General features: G+C 40.0%; 1 protein-coding gene across 1 annotated transcript; it reads left to right on the top strand.

Moving 5' to 3' along the window:
- Nucleotides 1–9792: 9792 nt before the first annotated feature.
- Nucleotides 9793–13412, top strand: LOC311599014 (trypsin-4; the record flags this gene model as incomplete). Its single annotated transcript, XM_084784713.1, has 5 exons — nt 9793–9832; nt 11291–11453; nt 11740–11993; nt 12500–12636; nt 13179–13412. The coding sequence occupies 5 exons, from the start codon at nt 9793–9795 to the stop codon at nt 13326–13328; spliced, it is 744 nt and encodes a 247-aa protein (XP_084640839.1). The 3' UTR covers nt 13329–13412.
- Nucleotides 13413–14509: the final 1097 nt, after the last annotated feature.

Genomic DNA, 14509 nt, shown 5'->3' on the forward strand with positions numbered 1-14509 from the left:
TGAGAGCATGGTCCAAGAGTTGAACTGTTGTAGCAGGAGCACTGAAAACAGTTCATCATTCATCCGTCTTTATAAACCCTACTGATCTCCTTCTGTGGTGTGTGAGCCACAGAGGATGCCATAGTGAATGTGAGTACAATTATCATTGTATTTTTGTAAAATAATTATTAATGCTTTGTTAGCAGGCAGAACACCCTTTGCTTAATGCATGCCTATCACCCAAGTTAAGACTGGCTTCATGGCAGGTGGTATATCCATAACTTATGGTAGAACACATGAATCTGCAGTATTATCACTCACAAACTTATACAAATATTTCCTTAATAAAGCAGTAATTCAGCAAGAGTAGTCTTGCTTCCTGTTTTTTTCCCCTTTTGTCCTCAGGACAGTGATTCTTATTCACGTGGTTTAATTGCTGAAAACTCTCGATGAAGAATATTTTAGGAATTATTTTTAATGACGTATATGTGCATGTCTGTGTGGAGGCTTGTGCACATGAGGAAGGTGCAGGCAGAGACTAGCGGTGTCAGGTACATTTGTATTGCAGTCACAGGTTTCTGTGTGCTTCCTGATCTGTGTGCTGGGAACCATGTTCTGGTCCTCTGCAGGAACAGCATGTGCTTTAAACATCTGAGGCATGACTCTGAACCTTAAATAAATTTCTTGTAAACACAAAATTCACATTTTTTTGTAGGGGAGATAAACATGTTTTTGTTTTGATCTCAAGTGTGGAATGGGGAAGAGAGCAGGATGTTTATCCACTTAGATGTGAGAGAGCAGGATGTTTGTCCACTTAGAAGTCTAACCACTTCGAGGGGGAGCTTGGTTATTGCCAGCTGAAAAGTATCCTTGAAAAGACTGAGAGGTATATATACCCATGAGCCCAAAACAGGAGGCTGGGCTTTTTGTTGGGACTTGGTATTGTTTGGCTGTTCCTCACTCCACATTGAGATGCTTCTAGAGAGAATTGCTCCGGGGAAGGCTTCAAGGCTTTGGACTTTGACTGAGGCTCCAGGTTCTGGTTGCTCCAGATTCCAGCAGCAACTTTAGTGGAATTGCTGGTCTCCTGAAATCCTGCTGACTATGCCTAGGAACTGATACCCAGGTTTCATTCTTGTTTTCTTTAATCTCCTTTCCCTCTTATTTAGGCTCCTCAGGTTATAAGGGAGCTAAGCCTGTTTAAAAAGTTCATAATAAAGTATAATTGTTAAGGAAATTGAGCGTACGGTGGGCTTTACCCTATTGAGACACCACTGATACCCTACTGAGAGAAGCCATTGGGCGGGGCAGAGAATTAAAGACAGGACAGGGACTCAAACAAGGCCATTGTATTGAAAATGGACCATCAATGGGAGGAAGGAAACAGAGGAGAGATCAGTGATTCCCACCCCTACTTGGGGGAGGGGGGTGGTGAGCATCAAGTGAGAGAGGAGGCTGCAGGGTCAGGGTGGATTGTTTAGGTAGAGAATCTGCAAGCATGCCCAGAGATGCCAAGGGATTCGTCCCTGTCGCCCTCCCCATGGAACTGATACCCAGGAGGTTTATTCTTGTTCTCCTTAACCTCCTTTTCTTCTTGTTTAGGATAGTTGGGTTGTAAGGAAGATAACTTTGTTTAATAAATTCATAATAAAGTCTAATTGTTAAGAAACTAGAGCCAACACTTTTTTTTTCAGTATTTGCTGTCTGTGACCCTTCCTTAATCCAGACCATAATCATAAAAAGATTGTATAAAAACCCAAGCTATGTTTAAACAACTATATCATGTAAGTTTTCATTATGTAGTTGTACTCCACTGTTGTTATATTCAACTGGGCACACAGCTGTCATTTGCTTTTTCATCTGAGCCTGAAGAAGGGGACGGACACAACCAGGATTCCCCAGCTGCTTTCTATGACCCACCATGTTTTAATCAATAATCAAACAAAACATTTGTTATAGAAGATCCTACAAATCCTTTATGGTGTTTTCTAGAATGAGCAATGTAAATTAAGGTTATAATGCACTTGATTCAAACATAGTGGAATAAATAGAGTAGTTTTGAAAATGAAAAATGTATCCTCAGCAATGAGCAACAAAAGCGTATTGCAGGAAGCTCAGGATGCCACGACAATAATTCAATAAACCTAGGTTCAAAATACAAATTAATTTCTCATTGCTTTCCAGTCTTCACTGTCTTAATAGTTCAAAGTGATCAAAATCCCAAGCCCGACATCCCCTATGAGACACAAAACAAGCACAGCTGCTATGAATCTCTGAGAAATTCACAAAAAGTTACATACTTCCAAAGCACAGTGGCACAAAATAGAAACTACCTTACCAATGAGAGAATGAAACAGGAAGGGAACAATGAACCAGAGCCACAGCGCAGCTCCGAAGAATTAGCTTTGAATCATGAAGCTCTTTGTGAAGTGTCTACAGCACCTGCTGGCATCATCCAAGCTCCAAGAGACTTAGTCAGCGTCACCCCATGGCTTTGCCAGACATAGTCCATATTCTTTCTCTTCTCTCTCCCAGGAAGACATAACTTAAAACCTTTCTAAGTAGACGATTCGTATTCCTGGTATCTCTGAGCCAGTATTCTCCATTACAATTAGGGATTCATACTACATTGTCAAGCAGAGCCAGCTTACAGATTTACTGAATAGAAACTGTTCTTTCTACACGTTGTCTGAAGTGGCCGACTTTAACTAATGAAGGGATGCAAAACCTCTTAACTCTGAAACATTTGGATCCTTCCTGCCACTACTGCCACCACCTCATAGACAACAAATTCTCTATCAAGCTTATATATGAATTTTTTGCTTTGCTCTAATACTGCATGGCGTTTGACAGTTCAAATCACAAATACTTCCGAAGAGTTCCTTTTCCAGAAAAGCAACAGGAGGCTTTCCGCTTTACACACTTTCTATCGCAAGGAAGCCCATCCAAATGAGTATATTTCTAGAGAATTTGATAGGTGCTGTGTTTCACTTGAAACATCTTCCTGATTGTCTCGCTGCACAGTGACCAGCTTCATTGTAATGATGCTAATCTCTTTAATAACTGCAGCTGATTGTAAGGCTTACTCTGTCAGCAATCTTACAGAGGTTCCTTGTTGTATCTGTTTTATACTGTATCTCACAAGTCTCACTATAAACCTTGTACAAACAGTAAGAAACAACCATGCCATGCAGCCTTTTCCACCAAAATTTTCTTTCAAGTGTCTTCCCAAACCAATGAAGTATAAAAGAAAATAATAGTATTTTTCCTCCCAAAGATGTTAGACTACTCATTGGTCTCTTAGAAAGTAATAGTGGAAGTAAAAGCTTTTTACAGAAAATTATATCCATATTTACCTGATCTAGCATTTAAAACTTTTAATCCTAAATGTCTGTCTGAGACATTAGACTAGTCATTGGTCTGTTAAAAAGCAACTATGCCAGGAATTATAAGAATACACAGAAAATAAAAATGACAAGATATTAGTACTAAATATTAAATACAAAATCATAGTCCAGTTAGCCACTACCTCTAATTCAGCCTCAAATTCAACCCCCTGTGTCGACTGTTCAACACATGAGGCCATGGGATACATTTCAGTGTTGAGCCACATATTTCAGACCTGACATGCAAAAGCTTGTGATCATCTCATAATTGAAAATGTGTCTGTCTATTTCCGAGAATTCTCAAAGTCTTAAATAATGTTACATACTTCAAACAATAAGTGCAAAAACTGATTTTTTTAAACAAAATGAATAATGCCAAAGCAAGGAGGAAGCAGATCAAAGGAAGACCAACATGAAATGTGGAAAATAGTAAATCCTGCGGCAGCAAGTCCAGCTTCTATGGCACATGCTACGTAAGTACAAATTAGTGGAAATGCATTCCTGTCATCTTTAGCCCACATGAACAGCGTGTCTCTCTTGGTCTCGGTACATGCACAGCCTTCAACTTTTCTCTACGTACAGTCTCTACATGACATCCCCAAAGTGTTCATCTCCACTGTGTTGTAGTTTTCCCCATCACAGACGGACAAGCCATTCTCTCAAGGGATTCCTGCAGGTATTAGAAACATGCCTGCTTGTCAAGCATCTCAGATTTTCCTTTGAAATCGGGGCATAAGTGCCCATAGAATTGTATAACTTGCATTCTGCGTGTCTGCAAAACCATCAAGTGAGTGACATCAAATTTTGCCAGCAACTTCAGATATGCTTAGGCTGAAGTGAATCACCTGCCACTTCTGAGAATCTTCATAGTTAAGCATAGTAAATAACCCACTCACTGACCCTACATAGCAGTGCCCGAGCCATATGCCTGGAAGCACTCTTTACCCAAGAGACATTCAGGTAACTTTACTACTTCCTGTCCTTGAACTATTGGTGCCTCACATATGGTGACTTCCTGATGGGGGTCGTGCAAAAGGAACAGCAAAAACAGTTTTAGAACTCATGGAATGTGGCCTACCACTTAGTGTAAACACAATGGATGTGCTTCATAAATGCAAGGCCCTGAGGACCACGTGTCCTGAGGACTTCATGTTGTTGTAGAGTTTTGTTCTGCTTCTTGCCCTCATGGTCATCGCATCTCTCATAATCTATGAGTTGTGTGAAAAGTCTAAGGGGCGTTCAGCCCCTCCCTGGGCAGTATCACTGGAACTTACAATAATAGTGATTGATCTTTTTCAAGCATTGCAGCTGGGGCCGATTAATTATTTAACCACCACCCTCAGAAAGAACTTAGAGATACAGAGCGTTAGCAATGTCTACCACCCTATGAAAGAATTTGGGGATGTAGACTGTTAATAAAGTTAGGATAAGATGTTTTTAATAATGGCTTTGATGTAGAAAATCTTAAGGAGCAATTTAAGGTTTAAAAAGCCACATTTTTAAAAAATTCCCTTTACATCCTATCTTAGCCTCCTTCCTCCTCTCCTCCAAGTACCACCCTCCCTCTCTCTTCCACCTTTCCCACTTCCCTGCCCTCAGAAAAGGGGAGCCTCCACCAAGCCACCCCAGAACATCAAGTTGGATCAAGACTGAGTGCATCTTCTTCCTCTGTGGCCTGGGGGAGGCAGCCCTGTCAGGGGGAAGTGACTGAAAAGCAGATAACAGAGTCCATATCAGAGACAGCCCCCACTGTCCTTACTAGGGTACCCACATGAAGACTGAGCTGCACATCAGCTACACAGCCTGAGTCCCAGCCCATGGAGGAGAGCCAAGCTCTGACACTATTAATGATACCCCATTATGCTCGCAGATGAGACCCTCGCATAGCTGCCCTCTGAGAGGCTCCACCCAGCAGCGGATCCAAACAGATGCTGAGACTCACAGGCTAACAGCAAATGTTGGGCTTGTGGAAGAGTCAATGGAAGGATAGAAATACACCCTCTTGGGGGCTGGAAAGATGGCTCAGTGGTTAAGAGCACTTGACTGCTCTTGCAGAGGTCCTGAGTTCAATTCCCAGCCAACCACATGGTGGCTCACAACCATCTATAATGTGACCGGATGCATATTGTATACATAATAAATAAAATTTTAAAAATACACCCTCTTAATAAGTGAGCAAGAGACTTTTTTCCCTGAGATCAGGAAACAAGACCAATGTCATCCCAACTAGTACTGGCTGATGTGCCTTTCCAGCTGGTGATCAAGATGATAATTAATTTCTTGTACCCATTTTTGCCCTTGGCTTCCTGATATGATTTAATAAAAAAAAAGATGTTAATGAGTAGGTATGCACACTGAGGATTTAAAATAAAAATGAGTGTTTTTTATATAAAAGTTTAGATTTGTGATTCTTTAAAGATTTTTATAAGGTTACTTTTTTTTGCTTCTTTAAAATAATTTATGTATCCCTATTGTAGCTTCCCCTCACCCCTCTCCTTCCAGCCCCTCCCTCTCACTTCATCTCCCTGCCATCCTCCTGTCCCACCTTTCTTCTCAGAAAAGGCTCTGATAAAGGAAGCCTCCCACCGATATGAACCAGTGTGGGCAGACAAAGAGTTGCAGTAGGAGTAGGCACATCTCTTGTGGGTAGGCAAGGTAGCCTAGTTAGAGAAAGGGATTCAAGGACAAGAGACAGAGTTAGATACAGCTCCTGCTGTTAAGAGTCCCACATGAAAATCAAGCTACACAACTGTTACATACGCGCCAAGGGCCTAGGTCTTTCCCATGTGTGCTTTCGGTTCAGTGGTTCAGTCTCTGTGGGCCCTTAATTGATTCTGTATGTTTTCTTGTGGTGTGGTGTAAGATTATTTTTTAAAATATGTAACAAGATGATTGATATTTCCTATGTAACTGCAAATTGCAGCCTCTCTGTAGGTGAAATAACTGAGGAAAAAAAAATACCTTGCTTGTTTATACTTTGTTAATCTATAACAGTTATTTAAACATGAATGTATGTGGGTTCTTGGTAATAATTTTTTTTACTTGTAATACACAAAATGTTTAATCGTTTAAGTGTATTGTCAATATGTTTTTTAAAATATTCATTGTAATCATTTTCTTAAAGAAAAAATACAAAGTAATTTTTGTACAGCCTGAGAGATTTTCCCGGTGGATATAAACTATGGGAGAAAAAATAAAATGGTTGGAGCTTGTAGATCCTTGTTTCACCCACCAAGATTGTGTGTGTGAATGTGTGCGTGTGTGTGTGTGTGTGTGTGTGTGTGTGTGTGTGTGTGTGTGTGTGTGTTTCCCCATTTTTCACCAGCCCCAGAGAATTACATTTTCTCCCTTAGAGAAAAGTCTGTCCCACTCCCCTCCTCTGTGTACCTGACCTATAGAAGCTGTCTTCAGCAAATCCCAAGACATACTATAGACATATTTTGTGCCATCTCATATATATCACATGGATTATTTTTGCTAAATCTAACATTTGCTAAAACCTCATCTTTCTAAGACCAAATTTTATACCGGCTTTTTCAGCTGAACTGCAAATATCCAATACTTTCTACTTTCATATCCTCTCTCAAGTTCAAAAGTGGCAAAAATAGACATATATTTGTGCCATGGACAAAATGCCTGACTCGCCTTGAATATTGTATATTATATAGATTACTTCTTGAGTATTCAGCTAGCTACAAAGTATAAGACCACACACCATTCAGAATGTGCTTTACAGAATCGAGAACTCATGGCCTTCACTGCCTTTGCAGAGGGGTGTCCCTTCCACTTTGTAAGCCCAGCCTACTGACAAAATGCACTCCTGGTTTCCCAAAAGATTTGTGCATGAACTGAGCCCCATTCTGGGGTTTCCTTTGCTGTCTTCTCTAAATCTTCTGAATTCTTCCTTCTAAGGTTAAATAAGCACAGAGAATTGTTCATCACAACAATAATACCAGTTTGAAGGGGCGCAGGGTTAAATGCTTCTAATGTTAAAGTCCAATCACCTAAAGAACAAGTTAACTAGAAGAATTAGTGTGGCGTCCATGTCATGGAACTCAGCCCATCACTACTTATCCTGATTCCCTGAGCATCATCGTAGTGGCAATACAGTGTGACTCTGTGAATATAGAAATGAATAACGAGCAAAGGACTCTGGGATTTAGAGGCATGCATCTAATAATCCATGTTTTCCAATTATGCTTTCTCCAAATATCCACCTTTCCCTACACTAATTATACCATCTAGGGGACCAAGTTGTTTTACACATGACCTGGCTCATGACACTAAAATATCAAGACAGCAAACAAATAATATTGAAATTGAGAACCCTGGAAATATTATTAAGAATAAGGAAAATTCTGAAAAAATAAATGAACACTCTCCAAGGAAATGAAACTCATGGAATTTTTGGAATTGTGAATTTCGTTCAATAATAAGGGTACCTAAACTTGGTGAAAGTAATGTCAACAATGCTCTTACATCCCAAAAGCCTATCTCACACACACACACATACAAAGACCTCCTTCACAGACATGTATGTGTGCCCACACACACGTATACATAAAAACACCCAAGAATACATGTACGTAAGGGAAATATATAAATAATTAAATTTTTTAAAAGGCTAGAAAGATACTGAAAATGACTCCTGAGGTTGACTTCTGTTATCTTCACATCCATGCAAATGTGTACACACAGATGCCACCACATAAACACACATGATCACAATCACACTCTTTCCTCAAAGACGTCTTAGCCTTTCTGCTTAAATGTGCTCAAATTGGAATGTGAATGAACTCAGACATTTCAAATAAATCGGTATGCATTAGATTAAACACTATGTTGGCACTCTCACTTTAAGTTTGAAAAGCATGTAGCCGTTCATGTTACCACTGCTTTTGCACAATACTTGAGCAAAAGAACAAAGTCAGGAGGGATTAGTTTGGCATGTTGCTTGTGTTGAGGTCCGAGGACGACTTGGTGCCCAGTGGGGTTGCTGCTCAGGAGACATCAAGAAAGGGGATGTAGAGTAGAGATGGAAAATGAGCACGGCTGGAAGAAAGGCTAGTAAGGGTGGGGCACAGGCCAACTTCTTTTTTTTTTCTCCTTTATTAATTTATTCTTGTTACATCTCAATGGTTATCCCATCCCTTGTATCCTCCCATTCTTCCCTCCCTCCCATTTTCCCCTTATTCCCCTCCCCTATGACTGTGCCTGAGGGGGATTACCTCCCCCTGTATATGTTCATAGGGTATCAAGTCTCTTCTTGGTAACCTGCTGTCCTTCCTCTGAGTGCCACCAGGTCTCCCCCTCCAGGGGACATGGTCAAAGGTGAGGCACCAGAGTATGTGAGAAAGTAATATCCCACTCTCCACTCTACTGTGGAGAGTGTTCTGTCCATTGGCTAGATCTGACCAAATTCTTATGCTATTACTACAGCCTGGTCATCCAAACTTGAGCAAGAACCCCACAGTCTTATTTTAAAAATATATTTTATTAATTTATTCATATTACATCTCAATTGTTATCCCATCCCTTGTATCCTCCCATTCCTCCCTCCCTCCCATTTTCCCCCCACTCCCCTCCCCTATCACTGTGACTGAGGGGGACCTCCTCCCCCTATCTATGCTCATAGGGTATCAAGTCTCTTCTTGGTAGCCTGCTGTCCTTCCTCTGAGTGCCACCAGGCCTCTCCATCTATGCAAAAGAACCCCACAGTCTTAAACCAAGATTCATAAACTGCTTCCAGCACCTATGCAGTATGACAAATAATCCCTCATTACAGGATCCAAAATATGCCCCCTCAGTTCCTGTGTGATAAGTAGTCACAGTGATAACAAAAATAGTTAATATAGAATTTGTAGATACGTTTATTTTCGTTTTTTAATGTTTCTATTTTCTAACTAACATAATTTAAACTAATAACATATTCCTGATCCATAGGAAATAGACTGTTTCTAATGATAAGAAGTTAATATGAATGTACAAGCTCAGAGCAACATTAAAATAAAGTATATAATTGTGAAAGACAAAATGTTGATTAAACACTCAAGTCTGTGCTTGTAAACAAAGTTCACTCTTGAAATAACTGTGTTCTTGTGAATTTTGTGGAGAATTCTGGAAACTTTGAGCACTGTCCTTTGACCTTTCCCTAGTGTGATTTCATGCAGTCAGCTGGAGTTGATCCTTCCATTCCCATGACCTTTACAGAATACTGGGAAAATGGTGATGTGGGGACTTGGTGCTGAATCACCTTTCATCACAGAACAGGATTCTAAATTTGTTTTGTGGGTGTGTGTTCAATTAAGTCACCTTTTTGGCACTGTGGTCCTGGTGGTTGTGAATGTTGAAAGCATAACTGGAGGTATAAATAGCTGTGAAGGAAAAGCCTTCATCCTAGTGCCCTCTCCAGACACACTGAGAAGCCATGAATATCTTCATCTTCTTTGCTGTCCTGGGAGCTGCTGGTGAGTCTTTCAAAGAACAGTTTATCATGTGTTTATCATGCATTCAAGTTTGTACTTTGAAGTGGAAAACAGTAAAAGCCATTGAGTATATACTCCAAGTGCAAGAAGATTGGCCACTCCAAGTGCAAGAAGTTTGGCCACTCCAAGTGGCCAAGCAACATTACTTACTACATTAATGTATTCTATTGGTTAGTGAAGAAAATATAGGATAGGATGCATTACAGAAGTGTGTGTCTTCACCTCTCTATGAAGAAGTAATAAATAACTGGAATTACTATCTTCTTCAAGAAAAGGGTGCAAACATTAAATCCTGATTCCATGGAAGACCAAAGGTCTGGTAATTTGCACAAAGTTATAAGACTTGGAAAAGATGTGTTATTATGCACAGAAAAAATTTTAGGGTATATTAAACAAAATCTTTATATATGAAATCAGTCTTGTATAAAGGCACATGTCATTCAATAATAAAAAATGATTTTTCTAGGTTAATAAAACTAAAGTTCAAACTAAAATTCTTACAATTCATATGAGTGTTGACTCAGTATATATTTCTTCCTGCTTGGAAACTTCAAATATTGTAATGATTGGATCATATGGATTATTTATCTTTATAGTTATAAGAAACCTTGGAAGTTGACATGATCAATATAATTTATAAACATGGGTGGAATTTTTAAAGGAAAATACAAATGTCTTTGGAAATACTTGGTGAATCAATGGACATATCAAAACAACACATGTGCCAAAATATCAAAAAAAAAGTGAGAAATTTTAGAGAAGTAAAACATAGTATTGTGATTTAATGATGTACACGAATTATATCAAACATTATAAATAATTATTTGGTTGTGTTATGTAGAAATACATAAATACAACTTAAAAGATAGAATTTAAAGATAAATATCAGGGTTGCAAATGGTTCTATAAATAAAGGTACTTACCATCAAGAATTAGAACTGAAGTATGATACATGGGACCCATTTGTGGTATATGAAGTCAACACTTTATGGTTTGTTTGTTTGTTTTTTACCTCCACAGTGGCTCTCTCTGTTTCTGTCTCTGTCTCTGTCTCTGTCTCTGTCTCTGTCTCTGTCTCTGTCTCTGTCTCTGTCTCTGTCTCTGTCTCTGTCTCCTCTCTCTCTCTCTCTCTCTCTCTCTCTCTCTCTCTCTCTCTCTCTCTCTCTCTCTCACACACACACACACACACACACACACACACACACACACACGAATGGCAGATACATTAATATTATTTTGTAAATTTAAGTTCTATTATCAATAGTAATAATAATGTATCCTAGAATAGAACATAACGCTTTTACAACATTGTAAGTACATTTTACTGAATAGGAGGACACATTGTCTTTTTGGGTTGATCTGTACAAACTTCATATTGAAGACCAATTTCCAATTTTAAGACAAGTCTTCTTATACTAAAGATCCAAAATTTTCCCCCAGTTGCTCTCCCTACAAATGATGATGACAAGATTGTTGGAGGCTACACCTGTCCGAAGCATTCTGTTCCCTACCAGGTGTCTTTGAATGATGGCACTGGCCATCAGTGTGGTGGATCCCTCATCAGTGACCAATGGGTCCTGTCTGCAGCTCACTGCTATAAAAGGTAAGGGAGCAATACTCAGATTCCTATGCTTAAGGCCCATCAGTGTTCTAGTGCCACCGCCAAGAAGATGACCTTTTGTGAGTCAGTATGGGCAGAAAACAATCCAAGGAATCATCTATCCTGCAAATTGTTAGTGGGGGGCGGGACACAATTTTACTTTAACTGCAGAGTCCATAGGAGATTGGATGCTTCATGAGGATGATATCTGTTTCTATCTTCTGAACTTTGAACTTGAAGAAGAGAAAGCTCAAGTGAGATACTTAGAGATTCTTTTCTGTTAATGCAGGAGACTCCAGGTTCGCCTTGGAGAACACAATATTCATGTCCTGGAGGGTGGTGAGCAGTTCATTGATGCGCAAAAGATCATCCTCCACCCCGACTATGACAAGGATACTCTGAACAACGACATCATGCTGATTAAACTGAAGTCCCCTGCCCTCCTGGGCTCCCAAGTGTCCACAGTCTCTCTGCCCAGATCCTGTGCATCTACAGGTGCTTGGTGCCTTGTGTCTGGCTGGGGAAATACTATGAACCTTATAGGTAAGTGTCAATGGATATAAATTTCAAGTATACAAATACCAGAGATGAAAGGCATACAGGATGTCAACAACCCACATTCTTACTGAGGCCAAGCCCCCTAAAGGCAGCTTTAGACTTAGGCAGTCCTGGAATAAACTTAATTGGAATCCAGAAGAGGGCTTTCCTAAGACCATGTTGGAAAACACAAGAATGAACTATTATCATGGTGCAAAATCATTTAATTCATGTAACCAGTAATGCAAAGAAAACTAAAACTCAAATGGCAAATAGAGTTGATGACCAGAGATCTGGACTGTTTCATATATGAGACCCTAGACCAATGGTAGGACTGCTGTAGAAAGAAAAGGTCATTAACATTAATCAGAAAATCTTCTAAAAACAAAGGTACAGCTAAATTGTAATTGTTTTGCTACTTGGAAGATTAGGCATGCTGTGAAGCAGAGAGCTGAGAGAGTTAAAATTTTCCAGAAAGGTACTGAAGGATCTTCCATTTTCACTCTCAACAGGCACATACCCAGCACGCCTTCAGTGTCTGGAAGCCCCTGTTCTCTCTGCCAGTTCTTGCAGAAGTTCTTACCCAAACATGATCACCGGGAACATGTTCTGCCTGGGCTTCCTGGAGGGTGGAAAGGACTCCTGTGATGTGAGTTTCCTTGACTCTTTCTTAAAATATCTCCCCCCCCCCTCTCTCTCTCTCTCTCTCTCTCTCTCTCTCTCTCTCTCTCTCTCCACTCTACCATACCATATTCCCCTTTGGCAGAGAAGCCAGCACATCTTTCTGGAAGGTTTCACATGAGATGAGAAAGGCCTATGAAAAGAAACAGGTTTTATCTTTGTGATATTGGTGGATAAGAACGAGGGTGAAATCAGAGCAGATGATGCTGTGCAAAATAATACAAAAACTGTTTTATGGGATATGATCACTTTACAAGGGCAGTAAAAAAGACCAAGAAATACCCCTGCCCTCACTTTTTCCTGGCCTGATGTGGAAAGTAAGGAAATACAAGGTTATAGAGAAAGAATCGACAAGGAGGTAACTAATTACAATTATATACAGGGAATCTACATTGCTTCTCAGAGGGTCAGGACCTGCTACATTAGCCTCCTGATAATGGAGAACCATCATGAGTTCTATTCATTCACCTCAACATAAGCCTATAGTAACCATCCTTTCTCTCTGAGCAGGGTGACTCTGGTGGCCCTGTCGTCTGCAACGGGGAGATCCAGGGCATTGTCTCCTGGGGTACAGGCTGTGCAATGAAGGGCATGCCTGGGGTCTACACCAAGGTCTGCAACTACCTGAGCTGGATTGAGGAGACCATGGCCACCAACTGAGTCTTTTACCCTCCATAAACCATGTGGTCTTGATCCATTTCTCTTTCATCTTATGCCTGAAATAAGATTTAAATAAAATATTTTCTGCAGTTCCATATCTGTGCACGTCTGATTCTTGATTGACTTTTAGGGAGCATTCTTTGAAACTTTGTGCTAAATGAGATCATGATCAGGGAGTTGAACTTTGTCCTGAGATCACTGTATACATTACATGATGATTAATCCTTCATCTCTCATCAGGCACCTTCTTCTGTGCTGTGTGAGTTATAGAGGGTATAATGCTGAACACAAGTACAAGTTATTAGTGGATAGGACAGATTTTGTTTTAGACTTGACTGCCGTACACCCATGTTCTAGATTGTATACTCATACCTTTTTATATATGATTTCTCTTTTGTATACTGGAGACATGAAGCTGCAGTTGTTATCATTCTCCAGTTTATTTAAGTATTTCCATGTAAAGCAGTAATTGAGCACCAGCAGGCTGGCTACTGGTTTTCTTAAATCCTCAGAATCAGAGAATCTTGATAGGGCTTACTTGTTGGAAACTTTAAATGAAGATTTTTTTGTTTTTATTTTTGCTTTTAATTACTGTGTATAGTATTTTTTTTAAATCCTCTTATTTATTTTATCTCAACTGCAGACTTCCCACCTTCTATTCCTCCCAGTCCATCTCCCTATTTCTCTTCTCTCACTGATCTGCTTCCCCTTGGTTTCCCTTTAGAGAAAAAAAAAAAAGAGCAGGGCTCTCAAGGACATCAACTGAACAATGCATAACATGTTAAAATAAGACTAGGCACAGTCCTTCACATGAAGGTTAAACAAAGCAACGCATCAGGAGTAAAGGAGGTCCCAAGAGCTGGCAAAAGGGTGAGAAATACTCTGACCCCCACTATTGGGAGTCCTCAAAGTACACCAAGCTAAGTATCCGAGAACCTAGCTCACACCCATACAAGATCCATGATTGTCCCTTCAAGTCTCTGTGAGCTCCTATGTGCCCTTCATTCTGTGCACTGTGGAGTTGTCCTGGTCTACCTGGTGTTTGGCCATGGTTTGCTGTATCTTATCCATCTTATACTGGATGTGGCCTCTCTGATGACACCTGAGCTAGGTGCCAATGTATGAGTATAGCAGAATATAATTTGGAATCATTCGGATGACTTTTTTTCTGCTCATGTTTC

The sequence above is a fragment of the Acomys minous genome, assembly GCF_964271855.1.
Source record: "Acomys minous genome assembly, chromosome: 6".
Lineage (NCBI taxonomy): Eukaryota > Metazoa > Chordata > Mammalia > Rodentia > Muridae > Acomys > Acomys minous.